At 48.9% G+C, this 14,559-nt stretch overlaps 1 protein-coding gene across 6 annotated transcripts in view; it reads left to right on the top strand.

The window, feature by feature from the left end:
• stpg2 (sperm-tail PG-rich repeat containing 2) overlaps nucleotides 1–14,559 on the top strand; it is a 33,751-nt gene that overhangs the window by 3,961 nt on the left and 15,231 nt on the right. For all 6 annotated transcript variants that reach the window (XR_008950566.1, XM_057032877.1, XM_057032878.1 and 3 more), the window contains exons 5-10: nucleotides 2,076–2,191; nucleotides 2,788–2,899; nucleotides 4,721–4,804; nucleotides 6,762–6,921; nucleotides 7,006–7,166; nucleotides 7,242–7,328. Coding sequence is in view for 5 of the 6 variants with exons in the window: in XM_057032877.1 (XP_056888857.1) it covers nucleotides 2,076–2,191; nucleotides 2,788–2,899; nucleotides 4,721–4,804; nucleotides 6,762–6,921; nucleotides 7,006–7,166; nucleotides 7,242–7,328 (720 nt within the window). In the remaining variant the exon portion in view is untranslated. The remainder of the gene's footprint in view (nucleotides 1–2,075; nucleotides 2,192–2,787; nucleotides 2,900–4,720; nucleotides 4,805–6,761; nucleotides 6,922–7,005; nucleotides 7,167–7,241; nucleotides 7,329–14,559) is intronic.

A 14,559-nucleotide genomic window follows, 5' to 3' on the forward strand; every position in this document is an offset into this window, starting at 1 on the left:
TTCAAGCTATATGGCAATAATCACTTAAAATAATGCTCACTCCTGCTGGCCTGTGTCTCAATTAAGTCATTTTTCATCGGGCGATATCAAGTCAGTGGCGTCCTTGAGTGCTGGCGAAGGTTGTGTCAACACAGGCACAGAGGCCCACTGTGATTTAAGACCATCAGCGGCGCATCCATTCGCAGCTCCTCTTCCCTCCCCACTCAACTTCTGTGACTCCCTTTGAAAGTTCAGCCTCTGTTTCCGCCCTGCGTCCGTCTTTTCATCTGAGACGCTCATTTCTTTAAGCTCAAACGCTCCCCGGGTTGGGTTCAACAGTCTGGAGAGGCAGAATTAAGTGTTTGTGTGAGGTCGCGAGTTCAGAGTGGCCTAGGCTGCCTTTGAATGATGAAACGTGAGGGAGGAATCAGCCAGGCATGTTCCCGAGGGACACACATTCATCTGTATCGACAGAACAATTTGGTTATTGTATTGGCTGATACTGAGACTAATGTGCAGCAGTAGCGAGTCGGCGTTTCACACCCGTCTTAGCGCTGATTCACACTTCATTTATTTAAAACCCAAACCAAAATCAGTTACAAAAAGGCGTCCCTGAGTTACAGTTTTTTTTTATGATTGTATTAAATCGCACCACCTCACATACATTCTGGTCTAACATCCTTTTCTATCGTGCAAATCCATCAGCTCACGCTACTTAAGGTTCTTTGACTCTCCCTCTTGATTTAATTCAATTACACTTTCAATTCTTTCTGCAGAATCTGTGACGATCGAGTCTCTTTACAGAGCCTGAACCCTCGAACAAGCAACAGCAGTAGGAAAAACTCCCTTTAACAGGCAGGAGGAGAACCAGGCTGATAAAGAGGACCCCTCCTGCTGAGGGCTGGCTGGGTAGAGGAAGAGGAGAGGGGGTAGGGGAGGACAGAGGAGCCTTGAGCGGCTCTGCAGAATGCAGAAACAAAGGCCGGCTCCAGTCAGTGTCCACTCCTGCTGGCTCTTCTTGTCCTTGTAGTCCTACTTCCTTCTCTCTGTAACCAGCTTTCATCCACCAGCACCCACATTTTAGCCCGTGGACTTGTGGTACGCCAACCTGAGCTCTATTCGTGCACATTTTGATGATCAACATTCTGGTCTCGATGGGTCCTTCTTCTCTTTTTTATAAGAGTTTTACAGTTTACTTCAGTCTGGGTGGTTAATGCTGGTTTTATTTTACAAAAAAATGCCATCGCGGTTCTTCTGTGTGCAGAGTTACACTCCCCTTTTTTGACTGTTAGCATCTGAAAAGTCTCATCTCCTTTTTTCCCTCCCTCGGATGATAGGAAGATGCAGACATTTCATCTCCTTTTCTCAAAGGAAGACGGAGGAGACAGCCACCACATGGTGTTAGAACGTTGTCAAGGTTCCAGTGTGAATATTCAAATGTTGCCTCGCATAATTGACAGTCGGTCTGGCCAGGGGGACGTTGTTAAAACGGAATGGAGGACTTGTCAGGAAAAACGTCCTTTTCACCCTATCCAATATTTGGCTTTTTGACTTACAGGCAGAAGTGTTGTCAGTCTTCATATTCATGTCAACGATCACATTCAAGCTAAAATCATCAGGGGAAAACAATGATAGTCCAACAACGTTGAACAAGATTTAAAGATTTTACATGTACCAGTCCAGCGGTCACGATAAAGATTTCTGTAATCCATGCCAGGACTTGAGTCCTCACAGGAGTTTGTGTAACTTTTTTGGTTGAGTATAAAAAGAAGAAAAACCCAGCTCAGAGCCCGTGTGAGCAGGGTTTGTTGATAGCGGCCAGCCCGTTTGCAGGCGTAGCCTCAGTGGAGGTGTTAAGGTGCAGGATAAAACATTTCCCCGGGGTAGAGGGGAGACGGCAGAAGACTGAAAGAGATAAGAGAGGGTGCAGGTCTCTCCTGTGCAGCCTGGAAGCATCAACTCTTCCTCCAGCTTCTTCCTTCCTTCATGTTTCCACAGAGGAGAATCTTACTCCTGCTTTCTCTCTCCTCTTTCTCGCCTTCCTGTCTTTCACCCTCAAATCCTTTCCCTCTGTCCTCTCAATCCCCTGTCCTTAGTCAGAGATCGTTTCTGCAGAAAAATACAAAGGTGTCCACTTTGGCAACAAGACAGAGAAGAGAGGTGTGGTGAGAGTGGAGGAGCGTCCAGGTCCAGGACACTACGACCCTCACATGTGAGACCTGTGGCCTCATCGGCGCTTCTTTCCCCTTATGAAGTAACACACACACACACACACACACACACACACACACACACACACACACCACACACACACACACACACACACACACACACACACACACACACACACACACACAATCAATAGAAGACTTAAGGTGCAATAGCACGCTTGAACCTGGTGGACAGAGACGTGCCTTCATCCCTCTGGTTCTCTGGCAGACAGGCGGATGGACAGACGGACAAACAGGCAGGCAGGCAGGTGGACGGACGGACGGACGGACAGGCAGGCAGGCAGGTGGACAGACGGACAGACAGACAGGCAGGCAGGCAGGCAGGTGGACGGACGGACGGACGGACAGGCAGGCAGGTGGACAGACGGACAGACAGGCAGGCAGACAGGCAGGCAGGCAGGTGGACGGACGGACAGGTTCACACTGGCGGCTAATCCATGGTGCCTTCCTTAAAACCGTGCCGAATATGTCGATCACATGAGCTCCCTGTTTAGTCGTACTCCCATTTTATTCTTGCATTGTTCAGTTCTATTCAGTTCTGGACTCTTTGTGTGTGTTTTTATCACTGTTTTCAAAGAAATCTTAAAACACACTATCAGAATGTGAACCTTCAGAAGGACGGGAAAGGCCGACACGAGCTTCTCATTCCTCGCTACCATGAGCTGGTGCCCAAACAAGCGGAGAAGAGGGTGAGTACTATTGAAAGTGTGTGTGTGTGTGTGTGTGTGTGTGTGTGTGTGTGGTCCCGTCTGAGCTGCATCAGCTCTTAGACTCAGTCTTCATAGTCACAGGTTAGCTTTGATAAGGACAGAGATACTGGCACTACTGCTGGTCACCTCATTACAAAGTGCAATGATGACCTAACAGCCCTGAAGCTAGTCCGGATCCATGGCTGACGGGATGGGGGGCGGGGGGGGTGGAGGGGCGGGGGGGGGCGGTAGAGGCTTCTGACTCCGGGAATGGTGCCTCCACAGCAGGAGACTAGGTGAGCCTGAGGACGCAGAGGTTTAACCTGTCCTGGAGCATCAGGGGGCAAAGAAACAGCCCTCCCTCAAAGTTTCAATGACACCAGAGATACACAGAGGTGAAGGATACAGTATCACCCTCCCCCCTTGATTTTAATGTGTACCCACAGGGGGCAGTAGAACACAAGCTTTTGTCACAGGGCTAACACAAACGTGCACACCTACATGCAACAGCGTGCACTGAGTAACGATACCTGTGGCAATGACTGCAATAACGCACTATGGGGCCCACCGTTGCTGCGGCAGCTATTCCAGCTTTGCCTGCTGCAAATGTAAATGTTCACCTATCAGCCACATTAGGGCAGCGTGTGTCTCTGCCACAGGAGATTCCCCAGCAGAGAATTGCACTTTAACACGGTCATGATCATTATTCACTCCGCTCGCTCCGAGGTTCTGCACCTCCGTTGCCAGTTTTCCTCCTCCTCAAACTGCGGGAGCCTCCGAGGGGCGCTGGGGTCACCCTATAGACTATAGAGACCCCCTATAGCTATAAGGACACAATGTAGCCTGATGCCTTCTCCTCCAGACGTTTGGAGCTGCTGTTGTCCTGCGAGATTGTGTTTTAAGAATGTTAACATTACGTAAGCGTTCTGACAGTCTCCTCAATCAAGAACATCCTGCACCAGTGGAATGGCTGTGAATAACCTGTAGGTTCACCGAGAGTTCACTTTTAAAATACGATTTTCCGGTGAACCTAATTATGTAATGTTTTTCGCGCATTATTCTGAGAAAAGGGCTGCTGCTATAGGGTGAAAATCAGGGGAAACAACTCGGCACAGATGTCTAATGCAGGATTATGGTGACGTTTGAACCATAATGTTTGAACAAAATGCAAATTCTGAATGGCTTGATTACATGTGTATGTGTGTTTGCGCTTAATTATGTTGGAATTAGGGCTATTGTGCATCTCATCTTGGGAAAATGTGCCTGGAGATATTGTTGTTGCTGAAGCTCAGTCTAGCCTGGTTTCAAAGGCAGATTTCAGGTGGAAATTCTGTGTGAACTTCAACAGTGCCCATGAACTCCTATAGAAAATCAGTCCGACCCCGCTCATCCCGCCACAAAAGGAGACGAAAAAAGGGGTTATTAATCTCCCAAAGACCCCACATCTGTATGCATAACTTGGATTTGATGTGCAGCTCAAAGGAAGCTGCGAACTGAAGCATCTGACATCGCCGGCATACATTTGCAATCTGAAACGTCTTTCAGACCCGCGTTAAACTCTGAGCTGACCTCTCGCCAAGCTGAAAGATCGATTAGGTCAGAGCCGCTCTTGATTCCAGCGGAGGTCCGTCTTGTGGATCTTGCTGGGGGCAGTTGGCACTGAATGTGCTCGTTTCTCTTCTGTGTGAAAAAAAATCCCTATCATGCATGTATGTATGTATTTAAAACGTGAAGCGGGCTTCCTTTGATCTGTCGATGCTTACATACCAAACTGTCCTCTCTAAAACCCATCTTGATGTAAACGTGTCTGCTTCCACACAGGGGGTTCCTGGTCCAGGCCAGTATGACATCAGAAGACAGTTTGAGCCTCAGGATTGCCGAGGTCCGTTCCTCTCTCAGGCGGAGGTGCGTGAATCAGCAGCTCGCTCCACCTGCAGCCAGCAAGGCCTCCAAACCTGGGATGGGATGGTGACACTTTCTTTGATTTGCCCTTCAGTGGTCACAGATCTGTAGCCTCGCTGAGATCAGCAGCACTATCGTAACCAGGCAGGAGATACGGGACTTCTTTAACACCGTCTGTGATACTTAAATACAGACTGTGCACCTCTACTTAAGATCCAAGGCGCTTAAGTGGGCTGTTTTTTGTTTAATTGATGCGCAGGGAGGAAAGGGTTCCTGCCGACGGTGGCGAAAACAAGTTGATTGGGAGGCTCAAAGGAGAGGAGACGAAAAATGGAGCGTTGTGTCTCAGGAATAACCCGAGTCCTCTGTGGCGCCGCCACGCTCTGCAGATTTACTCCTGTGGAACCATCTGAGCGCTGATTAAATCATCGCTCAGACACGGAGCAACATCATGCCGGCGTGCGTGGACGCACAGCGGATTTACACCTAGCTTGTTTCTTTGTGATAACAAGTGCGAGATTGGGGAGTTCTGAGTGTGTTGGGGGGGTGATAGCCAGTTCTGACCTAATTTCCATGGCCACATGCTGTTTGCTGCGTTGATACTGTGTTGTCACAGTCACGTGTGTGTGTGTGTGTGTGTGTGTGTGTGTGTGTGGTGTGTGTGTGTGCGTGTGTGTGTGTGTGTGTGTGCCACTCATCTCTGAAGACGAACTGGGAATGACAGTTGTCTTAGATCTTCCTCTTCCTGTGAGCCAGTGTCCATCTCACACTGTTACCATGAAACAAGGGGGGGGGGGGGGGGGGGGAGCTGGAAACCTCAAGCTTTCTCCTTTCTTCCCCTCTCGTCCTCATTTCCACACACAAATTCCTCAGCATGACGTTTCAGCGCGCGTGTATGTGACAGCAGTCTATTTTCCTTTGATCCCGACATGGATTCAGGGCGTAACGCTCGTCTGTTTCTCATCTCAGTTTTAAATCTGTATTGCAAATTTCAGTTCACGCAAGACTCATTCTTGATTTTATGGCATCTCAAGAGAACAGGAGACTACAAAGCCCTTTGTAGCTCAGCCTCGTGCATGTGTGTTACAGGCACGCACAATAAGTGCAAGAACACTAGTGATAGTGATAATTCAGTGTATAATCATATATAAAAATGGTTATTACATTCAGGCCTTTCTGTGTGTAAACTATAGGCCAGTTGTCATCAGCAAAGTCCAACATATCTATATTATTGTTGTCAGTGATGCATGCAGACTGCAAAGTATTAATATTTAGGAATGCTACAGCACGGCTAGCTTACGGTTTCATTCATATGATTGACAAATCAGGATGCTATTGTTCCAAAGTGTTTATACCACGTTCATGCTCATTCTGAAGCCGCTGCACACTAACCAGACAGTTGGCCATCTGTCCTCATTGGACGGTCTCGAGCCGTGGCTGTTGGGCCCTGTCTCTCATTGATCGAGTCCTGGTGATCACCTGTCTATCCATCGGAAAGAAAGAAAACGCTGACTGAGGTGGTTCATTGAAAGAAAGCTCGAGTTATGAAGTAAACAGAAGAAACAGGCGCGTGCCACCACAGCGACCGCCAGCGAACAGCTCAGGCCTCTCAGAAGATCTCTCGGCCTCCAGCTGAAGCGCTTCTCTTCCCACGAGCAGATGATCTTTTATCAGTGTCTCCTGAGCAGAACTCTCAGCTTTGTGCACCGGCCCCTTCCTGCTCCGAGGGTGGTGAGATGAAACATGCAAAGTGCACATATCTGTGTGTCAGGGGAGAGGCTCGCCGCTCCGCCGCAGCACATAAATACACACGCATTCAGTATATCTCTCAGCACTTCTGTCCAGTTTTTGAAATTAAAACCGTATCTGGCCCCCTTTTGGGAAGCGTTTTTCCTTTTCTTCAAATTCTCCTCGTTTCCTTCTATTTTTCTCTGAATCCCCTTTTTTCTCTCTTCTTCAGAGATTTAGCCAGACGAAGGAGGTGTCGCCCCCTGTTGGAACGTATAATGACCCGCGCTGTGCGCTGGAGCTTCTGAAGAAGGCGTCAGGGGCGAAAAGCATCCCGTTCGGCGTCAGAGCCTCCCGCTTCAGCCAGAAGCATGAAAAACGCTCCTCACCAGGTCAGAGGGAGAAACAGTGTGTGTGTGTGTTTGTGCAGGATCCTTTGAGCATCAGCGTGAGTGTTCTCACACTGTTGTGTTCAGGTCCAGGGTCCTACGATCTGTTCGAGCGGGGTTTAGCCCAGCTAAGTTTCAAACAGGCCTTTTTCGCGCGGAGCAGAAAGGGAGGCTTCGGCTCCACAGTCCAGCGGGACTTCATCTACAACAAGGAGCTGTTGAAAAGCCCAGGTCCAGCACAGTATGAAGTAAGGACAACCATCAGTACAGCGTCCCGCCGTTAGTTGTCGACATTGTATTTAAAAATGTGTGTGTGGGTTCAGGCAGAAAAGAAGATGGAGGAAAACTACAAAAAGCAGCGCACAGCGGTCTTCAGATCAGCCACGGAACGTCTACGGCTAGAGGCCAAAGTAAGGTCCCTGCTCTTTCCCGGCCCTTCTGCTTCCGCTGTTCCCGGCCGTTCTGCTGTTCCCGGATTTAAATAGTTCTCCTCATTTCCACTGCTAGCATTGTGTTGGGTCGATGGTGATTTCCTGACCAGAGCTGCTCCCTTAAAGCGACTTTTCCCTCTGCTGACAGGGAGACGACAACTGAAGCCACTGTGTCGTTTCTCCAGGTCAGTTTTAAAGGTTGAATCAATGCCGAGAGTTGAAGTATGATTGTCGCTGGGCTTCGCTCTTTAGCGTGATTAACGCACAGGCTGTGTGTGATAGCAAACACAGCACAACATAGATATAAGCCAACCGGTGCTGCGTTTGGAGACGTGACGGTTGGGAAAACTCGATATCTGTCAGCACTCTCGCTGCACTCCTGCACCGCCACTTGTTTTCCGTGTTCCCCGCAGCACATATGATGCTAATGTTAACTGACACCCTCAGAAGAACATCACAGCAGGTATTTTTCTTCCCCTCCACTAACAGAACTGGGCCAGCAAGGCCCTGGAACTGGCAAACGCGTCTGCGATGGATGTGTTGGTGACTGGGATTTTATTGTCCTGGCGTATGAATGGTTGCAGCCGTCTCTCCTTCTGTCTTACAGCTGTCAGAGGCGTGATTTCGCTGTGATCTGGACATGTCCAGAACCTGTGAAAGGTCTTAAAGCGAGGGCAGATGGAAGGTGCGGCCCAGGCGGCGCACCTGAGGGTACTGTGGTTCACCAAGCTGCCACATCTCTAATGGATTCACTGCTGGTTTCAGCCCGCTCTGGCCCACCCCGCCCGTCCCTGCTGCGCCGCAGTATAAACTTATCAGCCGTCCCCCAGCTCCTTCATTAATTCGCGGGTGTGTTTTCGGATGATCGTGCAACAACAGACCAGAATATCTGCCTTCATTACCTTTAACTGCCTGCGGCATAATGACACAGTTCCTGATGCCACCTGCCTCATCAGAGCCTCTCGCTAGATTCACACGTAAAGATGCTGCGTTTATCAAAAGGAAACCAGAAATATGGGTATCACCACGCTCTCGCCTGTTATTGAAGATCATCAGCTTTTCTGAAATAGCTATGCATGTTTATCTCTGATCAAAAACATTCAAGGGCATGTTGGCAGATTACTACTAGATTAGACAGGTATTATATTCAGAACTCTATTTGTTATCCCCACGTCTTGGTGGTGGTGTGGGGGGTATAAGTAGGTGGTTCATATGCACTTCTGCACCTTGAGCGTGCAGACTGTTTTGACTCTCGTGTTAATCCAGATATTAGTTTGTCTTAATTTTGCTCCTGGCTCTTGATGAGGACGTGCTAGGTTTAGGTCAGCCAGGTTTTAGAGCTCATCACGCCTCAAAAACAGCACTTGTCCAAGTTACAAATGGCTTTTAATAGCTTGAGACAAGGGACTTGTTTCTTTCGTGGGCCACAGAGGCGCACTGGAGCGTACCATTGGGGTTAAAGGGACGGCGCTCGGCTGGGTCAATATATTTAATTCAGACAAAATCAAGGTCTCTGTTTGGTCCTGCACTGCTCAGGAGTAGTTCAGCTGATGATGTCAACTCCCCGGATGGCAGTTTTTTGGCCTCTAGCTGGGCTGTGAGGACTCTTGGAGTGCTCCGAGCAGCAGCCTCTGTCCTTTAGCGCACATGGAGGAGGGCCCATGTTGAGTCCACACATTAGTTGCTTTGAGTCATTCGCTGTTATCAGTGTGGCTGAAATTCTCTGAGAAGCCTCCAGCTGGTAAAAAATGCTTCTGCAGTCTGAGAAATGCTGATGTTTATTGCTAACAGGAAATATGGAGCCACAAGTTCCATCGTGTGTTGTGCCTCTGCCTTCCCAAAAGCTTGGAAAGCAAATTATTGCCTTATTCCAACTATAACTGGACAACTGAAGTGCTGCTAGTCCAACTGATATCAGAGCTTTTCGTATTCCACTAAGACACCGATTGAGAATCGACTTTATCCAGCATGTATACTCCTTAAATCAGAATTGAACGCACGTGTGGATGCTGCAACACCTCCACACTGAAGCACGATCCCAGAACCAGAATATTCAAAAAAGCGAGCGGAAGACGAAGACCCTGAGGGACCGTGTGCATCTTATCTGCGATTATCCATCTGGTTGCTGTTCAAGATGCCGCTCTGCCGCTTGACTCTAGTTGTTTATTGTGTGTCGATCAGGCGGGAAAGGGGCTGTAGCAACCCCCTGAAAGACTCATGTCACCACCTAGTGTTGAGGAGGAGGACATGTCCCCGTTAGGAGCGGTGTGGGTGAGACGTGCTGGCATCTCTGTGGAAAAGCATTTGACGAATAGGCTCATGTAGATTTTAGGCGGCGGAGCGGCGACGTTCCCTCACACACAGGCCAGTAAATGTCTTTGTAATGGCTTTAACTTAGCTCGCTTACCGCAGGCGCAACTTGCAATGTGGTTTTGTGTTCCCACCGACATAATTGGTCCTAATCGCAGCAGAGTTTTGGTAGAGCAGAGGTGCAGCGAAGCAGCCGGCGGCGCCGTCCGGCGCACGCTGCTGCGCTCCCCTCCTCAGGCTGAGAGCAGCATTAGCAATGACGCCGAGTGACAAGAGTTGGACTTGATAACAGAGCAGAAAACGGAGAGAAATGATCTATTACCTCCATATTTCTGTCCACCGCGCAATTCCCTATTTTCCCGTGTGTCCGCAGAACGCTCCGCCGGGAATAACTGGGGCCTTTTGAAATGGCTCCACACAGAGTTCCCTTTATGACCACTTAATAAAAAAACCACCCGGGGATCTCTGAGCTCTATCAGTTAGCCACATGCAGTGCCGTGGCCAAGGCTGTATCCTTGGAAACGCCCCCCTCCCTCTCGGGGCGGATATTAAATGTCTGATCGGGAAACGGTTGTGATGGTGAGGAGGGAGGAGGAACAAAGAAGGAGAAAAGACACCAAACACAACTTCACCCCTTCATATTGAGCCTTTTTTGTCTTCTGCAGTTTGGCTTCAAAGCAGCATCGAGCATCAAACGCTGACATTCTGAGGAGGTTCAGACGTGTCTTCTGTCCACCGTGTCTCCACTCGTGATCCCGTTGTCGTCTGTGGTGTTAAATCTAAGAAACGTCCTTTTCCTATCATGTAAATCAGACGCCACAGTTGTGGATCTGATGGGGGTGGAAAGAACGTTCAGCCCAGACACATCACAGCTCTTATCTTCTCTCCTTTAGCAACGTTAAATATGAATTTCCTTTTCATTCCTCTGTACTTCCTTGTTTTGCTCCCCCCCACCCACCGTCTCCCACCTCAGGTTCCCTCCTCTCCACCGTCCTAACGATGACCCCCTCTGTTCTGGAGGTCACCGGTCTCCCCCAGGCAGAGCTGCGAGACTGTAGAATTAAATTTGTGCCCGCGTCTCACCCCGAGGCTCTGGAATTTCTCTGTCGTAGGGATGGATGAAATATTTCCCCGTCCTTTTAGCAGCTGGAGGGAGGCCCCGCGCCCTTTTGTCTGTCAATCAGTTTTTGCTAATAGGTTTCTGCCATTTGTCATCCAGGTCGATTCTCTTGCCAATGATGCTGAGATTAATAGAGGTCCTGATGGTTATTGTTATACTCAGGGAAATTGAGGGTGGAATCAATGGCAAGGGCACCGGTTCAATTGTGATGTGTTCCCAAGGGCTTCCCACTGTCGTCAATGAGCTAAATTTGTTTTAGAACCCAGTTTGATGATCTCTCACCGAGCTGCATCGTGTTGCTAAGTTGCTGCTTTGGAAGAGTAAGTTAGCAACGTGGTCGTGTCAGTAGGTTGGTTTTGCATTTGTATTTATTTCCTGTGGCTCAGAATGATGAACTCCAGCCGGGCTGCTTCACGTCTGCGACTCTTGGAAGAGATGGAAGTGAGCAATAATGTCCCTGCAAGTCAGCTTCGACTTCATCTGTGCTATTATCTGCTCCACCAATCCATCAACAACGCTCGCCTTTCCTCTGCCATTGCTTTGCTTTGACGGAAACGGACGGACACAATTAAAATGCGCGTTCATTGCAGTCCCCGCTGACTGCATGCACCTGACAACAGCTTCCTACGCGCTGACAGAGGTAATGCAATCATTTCCATTACTGCGCCGACATGCGTTGCTTTCCTTTCCTACAGTTCTGATAGCAGCATTGCTAATGCTGCACTCCACAGCGACAGTAAATCACAGGCGGTGGTGCTGAGTGGCTGACTCATGCAAAGAAAAGCCCTGATATTTCTGTTCTGCAGATCCTATCATGTCACCTGGAATGATGCGAGGAGCCGGCTCTGGTTTTGTCTTTGGTTGGGTTTAGTTTTATCAAGATAAATGTAATCTACTGCGGAAAATCTGATCTATTCTATGGTTTATTTCATTCGAAGCCCTGATTCAAACCCCATTAACGTCAATTAGCAGCGGAAAACCGCCACGACGCTCTCAGGAGCAGACGCCACACACGGCAGGCTTAAGGGAGACAAAGAGGAGACGCAAGTGGATGGAAGAAGCAGTGGGAGGGAGTGAAGGAAGGACAAAGACGATGGGAGAGAGCCTCCGTGTATAATGTGTAATTATCTGTCCTATTAGCTCTGCTTGTGATAATTACAGTGTTTGCTAAACATACATTCATCAAACTTGGGAGCAGCCCTGGCCAAACTGCAACAATGGCACTTTTGTGAGAGAGCAGGGTGAGATTGAGGGATGTCTCCAATAAAAGTGATAAAGAAAGCTCAGCTTTGAGGACTGGAGTAAGAAATGAGCCATTAGCGTCTCTCCAGAGAAATTATTGCTAAATTAAAAGCATTTGAGTCACAGAGGGTGAAGGTAATGATGTAACCATCGGAGGAGGGTGGGGGGGTGCAGTGGTTCAGGATTTGTCACCTATTGACTTTTTGCCGGCGTGTTTCATTGCGTTTTTATGCCGTAGCCGCGGACAGCTAATGGCGTGTTGCGGCGCAGCCTGTATTTAGGGGAGACGAGGGAGTCGGCTGATGAAAGAATGCAACAAAATGGGAAAATGGGGTTATGGATCGGGTATGGATTTTACTGTCAGCTGTCAGGGTAATGATGATGAGGCGAGGCCCTGAGAGACTTGCAAAGAGTGAAGGGAGCCGCGCAAATGAAGGTACGCACATATTTATGAAACCCTTCCTCCGCATACGCTGCACAAATATCGTGCCATGCTAATGTGCTCACGGAGGCGCCCGGCGGACCCAGAGGAGGCCCGCCGACGCTCACGGAAGTGACCGGGCGAGGCGAGCGGCGGGGGTACTTAGCGACACCTCCAGCCCGAGGCTCCAGACAGCAACAGTCCCGCCAATATTCGCCCGAACAATTCATACACGTGATGGATGGATTTCAGGAAAGGAGAGGTGGAACAGAGGAGTGGAGCTGTCATGGCCAGTAGCCATATTGACTAGTCTTCCTGACAAAAGCTTCTTACAGCAATTTTCTTTCATTCCCGTCTGCCGCCGCCCCTCCTGCCCGCTCTCTTCCCCTTCGGCTCACGGCGGCAAACCCAAAACAAAAGGAAAGGACGAGCGGCGTATTGATTTTGAGCAGGCGAGTCAGTCGGTTTCCTCGTGCGTCGGTGTTGCCGAGTGCCTCCGTGCACACCCGCTCGTCTTCATAACGCATCCTTCATCAGCTTTTAAGACGTGCAGGGGCAGTTTTTGCCCCTGCGTGAGGGTTTGATGATCTCTTCCACCTGAAGACCAATGAGGAACGTTGGTCCTCCCCAGCAGAGCTGATCGTGTGTGTTTCAGGCTCACCTGTTAGCTCACCTGTTAGCGCAGCAGAACCTGTGGCGCAGACGCAAAAGTGGGAGGTGAAAGAGAATGAACAACATTAAACAACATTTTCAGGCGCATAACTCGGGGACTGGTTTAAACTGTTGTCTGAACTGGTTTTCCTCCATCTACATCCTCGTTAACCCGGACTTTTTGACTCCCGCCGCTCACTGGATGGACGTTCCTGTCAGTGGTGCTCAGAAGAAAAAAAGCTTTCTCATTAAATATATGACAGAAAATTGGAGCCTGAAGAGCGGCGACTGATTGGAATAGAAAATGACTCAAATCCGCTCTCTCATGCCCGTGATTAATGCTCAAAATGATGTCTATAGCCGTGAGGAGGTAAAAGTTAACGTGCAAAGTTAAAGAACAGTTCTGGCAAAGGTCAGACGGTCATTTCTGATTCGCCATTTAGGTTTCACTTATCTAAATCTCTGGCCTTAAGTAAAACGGAGGCCTGTCTGCCGAGCTGCGTCGAATGAAATCATCACGACGCTAAGCTATGCTAGCATTAGCAAAGCGTTCCAGATAGATTTGCAGAGACGCCATACGGGAGCGGAGAAGGCAGTAAAGTAAATGGATGAGTGAAATCACACGTAGTATGTGGAAGGGGAGCGTCGGAGAAATGAAGGAGCGCTTTAAGACGCGCATTACGGAGCAGATGGAGAATGTGGCTGCGTGGCACTTTCAGACTTTGTGATGTGTGGCTGATCCTGGCGTCGTTGCTCGGAGGAAAAGATCACAACGTTACTCTTGCTGTCACTTTCCTCCTCGTGGTGTCTCGCTGCGCCGTTCCGGTTATTGTTACCTCCCTGCTGTCTTGCTGTTGTAAAACAAGTCAAGAGAAAAACGGCACCTCCTCAAAAACAGCCTGTGACTTAAAATAAAAGGCTTCCGTACGCCAGGGGAGGGTCCGCGCCCACCGCACGCTTCATTAGCTCGCAGTACGAAGCGTTACTGTATAACATTTACAGGGCTTTTACCCACAGGAGCCGCGTCGTGACCTGCCGCAACTTCATTTTCTGAATAATCCACAGGAAGGACTGAAATGGAAGAGAGAGAGAAATACGGGAGGTTCCAGAGGTCCACAAATCATCTCCGCCATCGCTGACTGTCCACGAGGATGAAGCGCAGAGGGAGAAAACTGATTTGAATAAAGTGTTAAAAGTGAAGGAGGAAACTTGAAACTTATTTGGGTTTTTTTTTCTCTTGAAAGGAAACACCCACGCGCTGTTGTCCTCTTTTAACACCGGGATGAAAAATGCAAACCAAAAACTCCACAAACAACTTTAGTCTGAATAAATCAAACGGTTGTTCCGGCTCGACAACGTGAGCGATTTGAACCTTTTTAAACGGTTTGATCTCTCCAACTTTTAAATCCATGGGTTTGATTCCTAGCTTTTGCCCTCTTTGGACCTGCAACAGTGTTTTCCAAACA

The sequence above is a fragment of the Takifugu flavidus genome, chromosome 5 (genome assembly GCF_003711565.1).
Source record: "Takifugu flavidus isolate HTHZ2018 chromosome 5, ASM371156v2, whole genome shotgun sequence".
Taxonomy (NCBI): domain Eukaryota; kingdom Metazoa; phylum Chordata; class Actinopteri; order Tetraodontiformes; family Tetraodontidae; genus Takifugu; species Takifugu flavidus.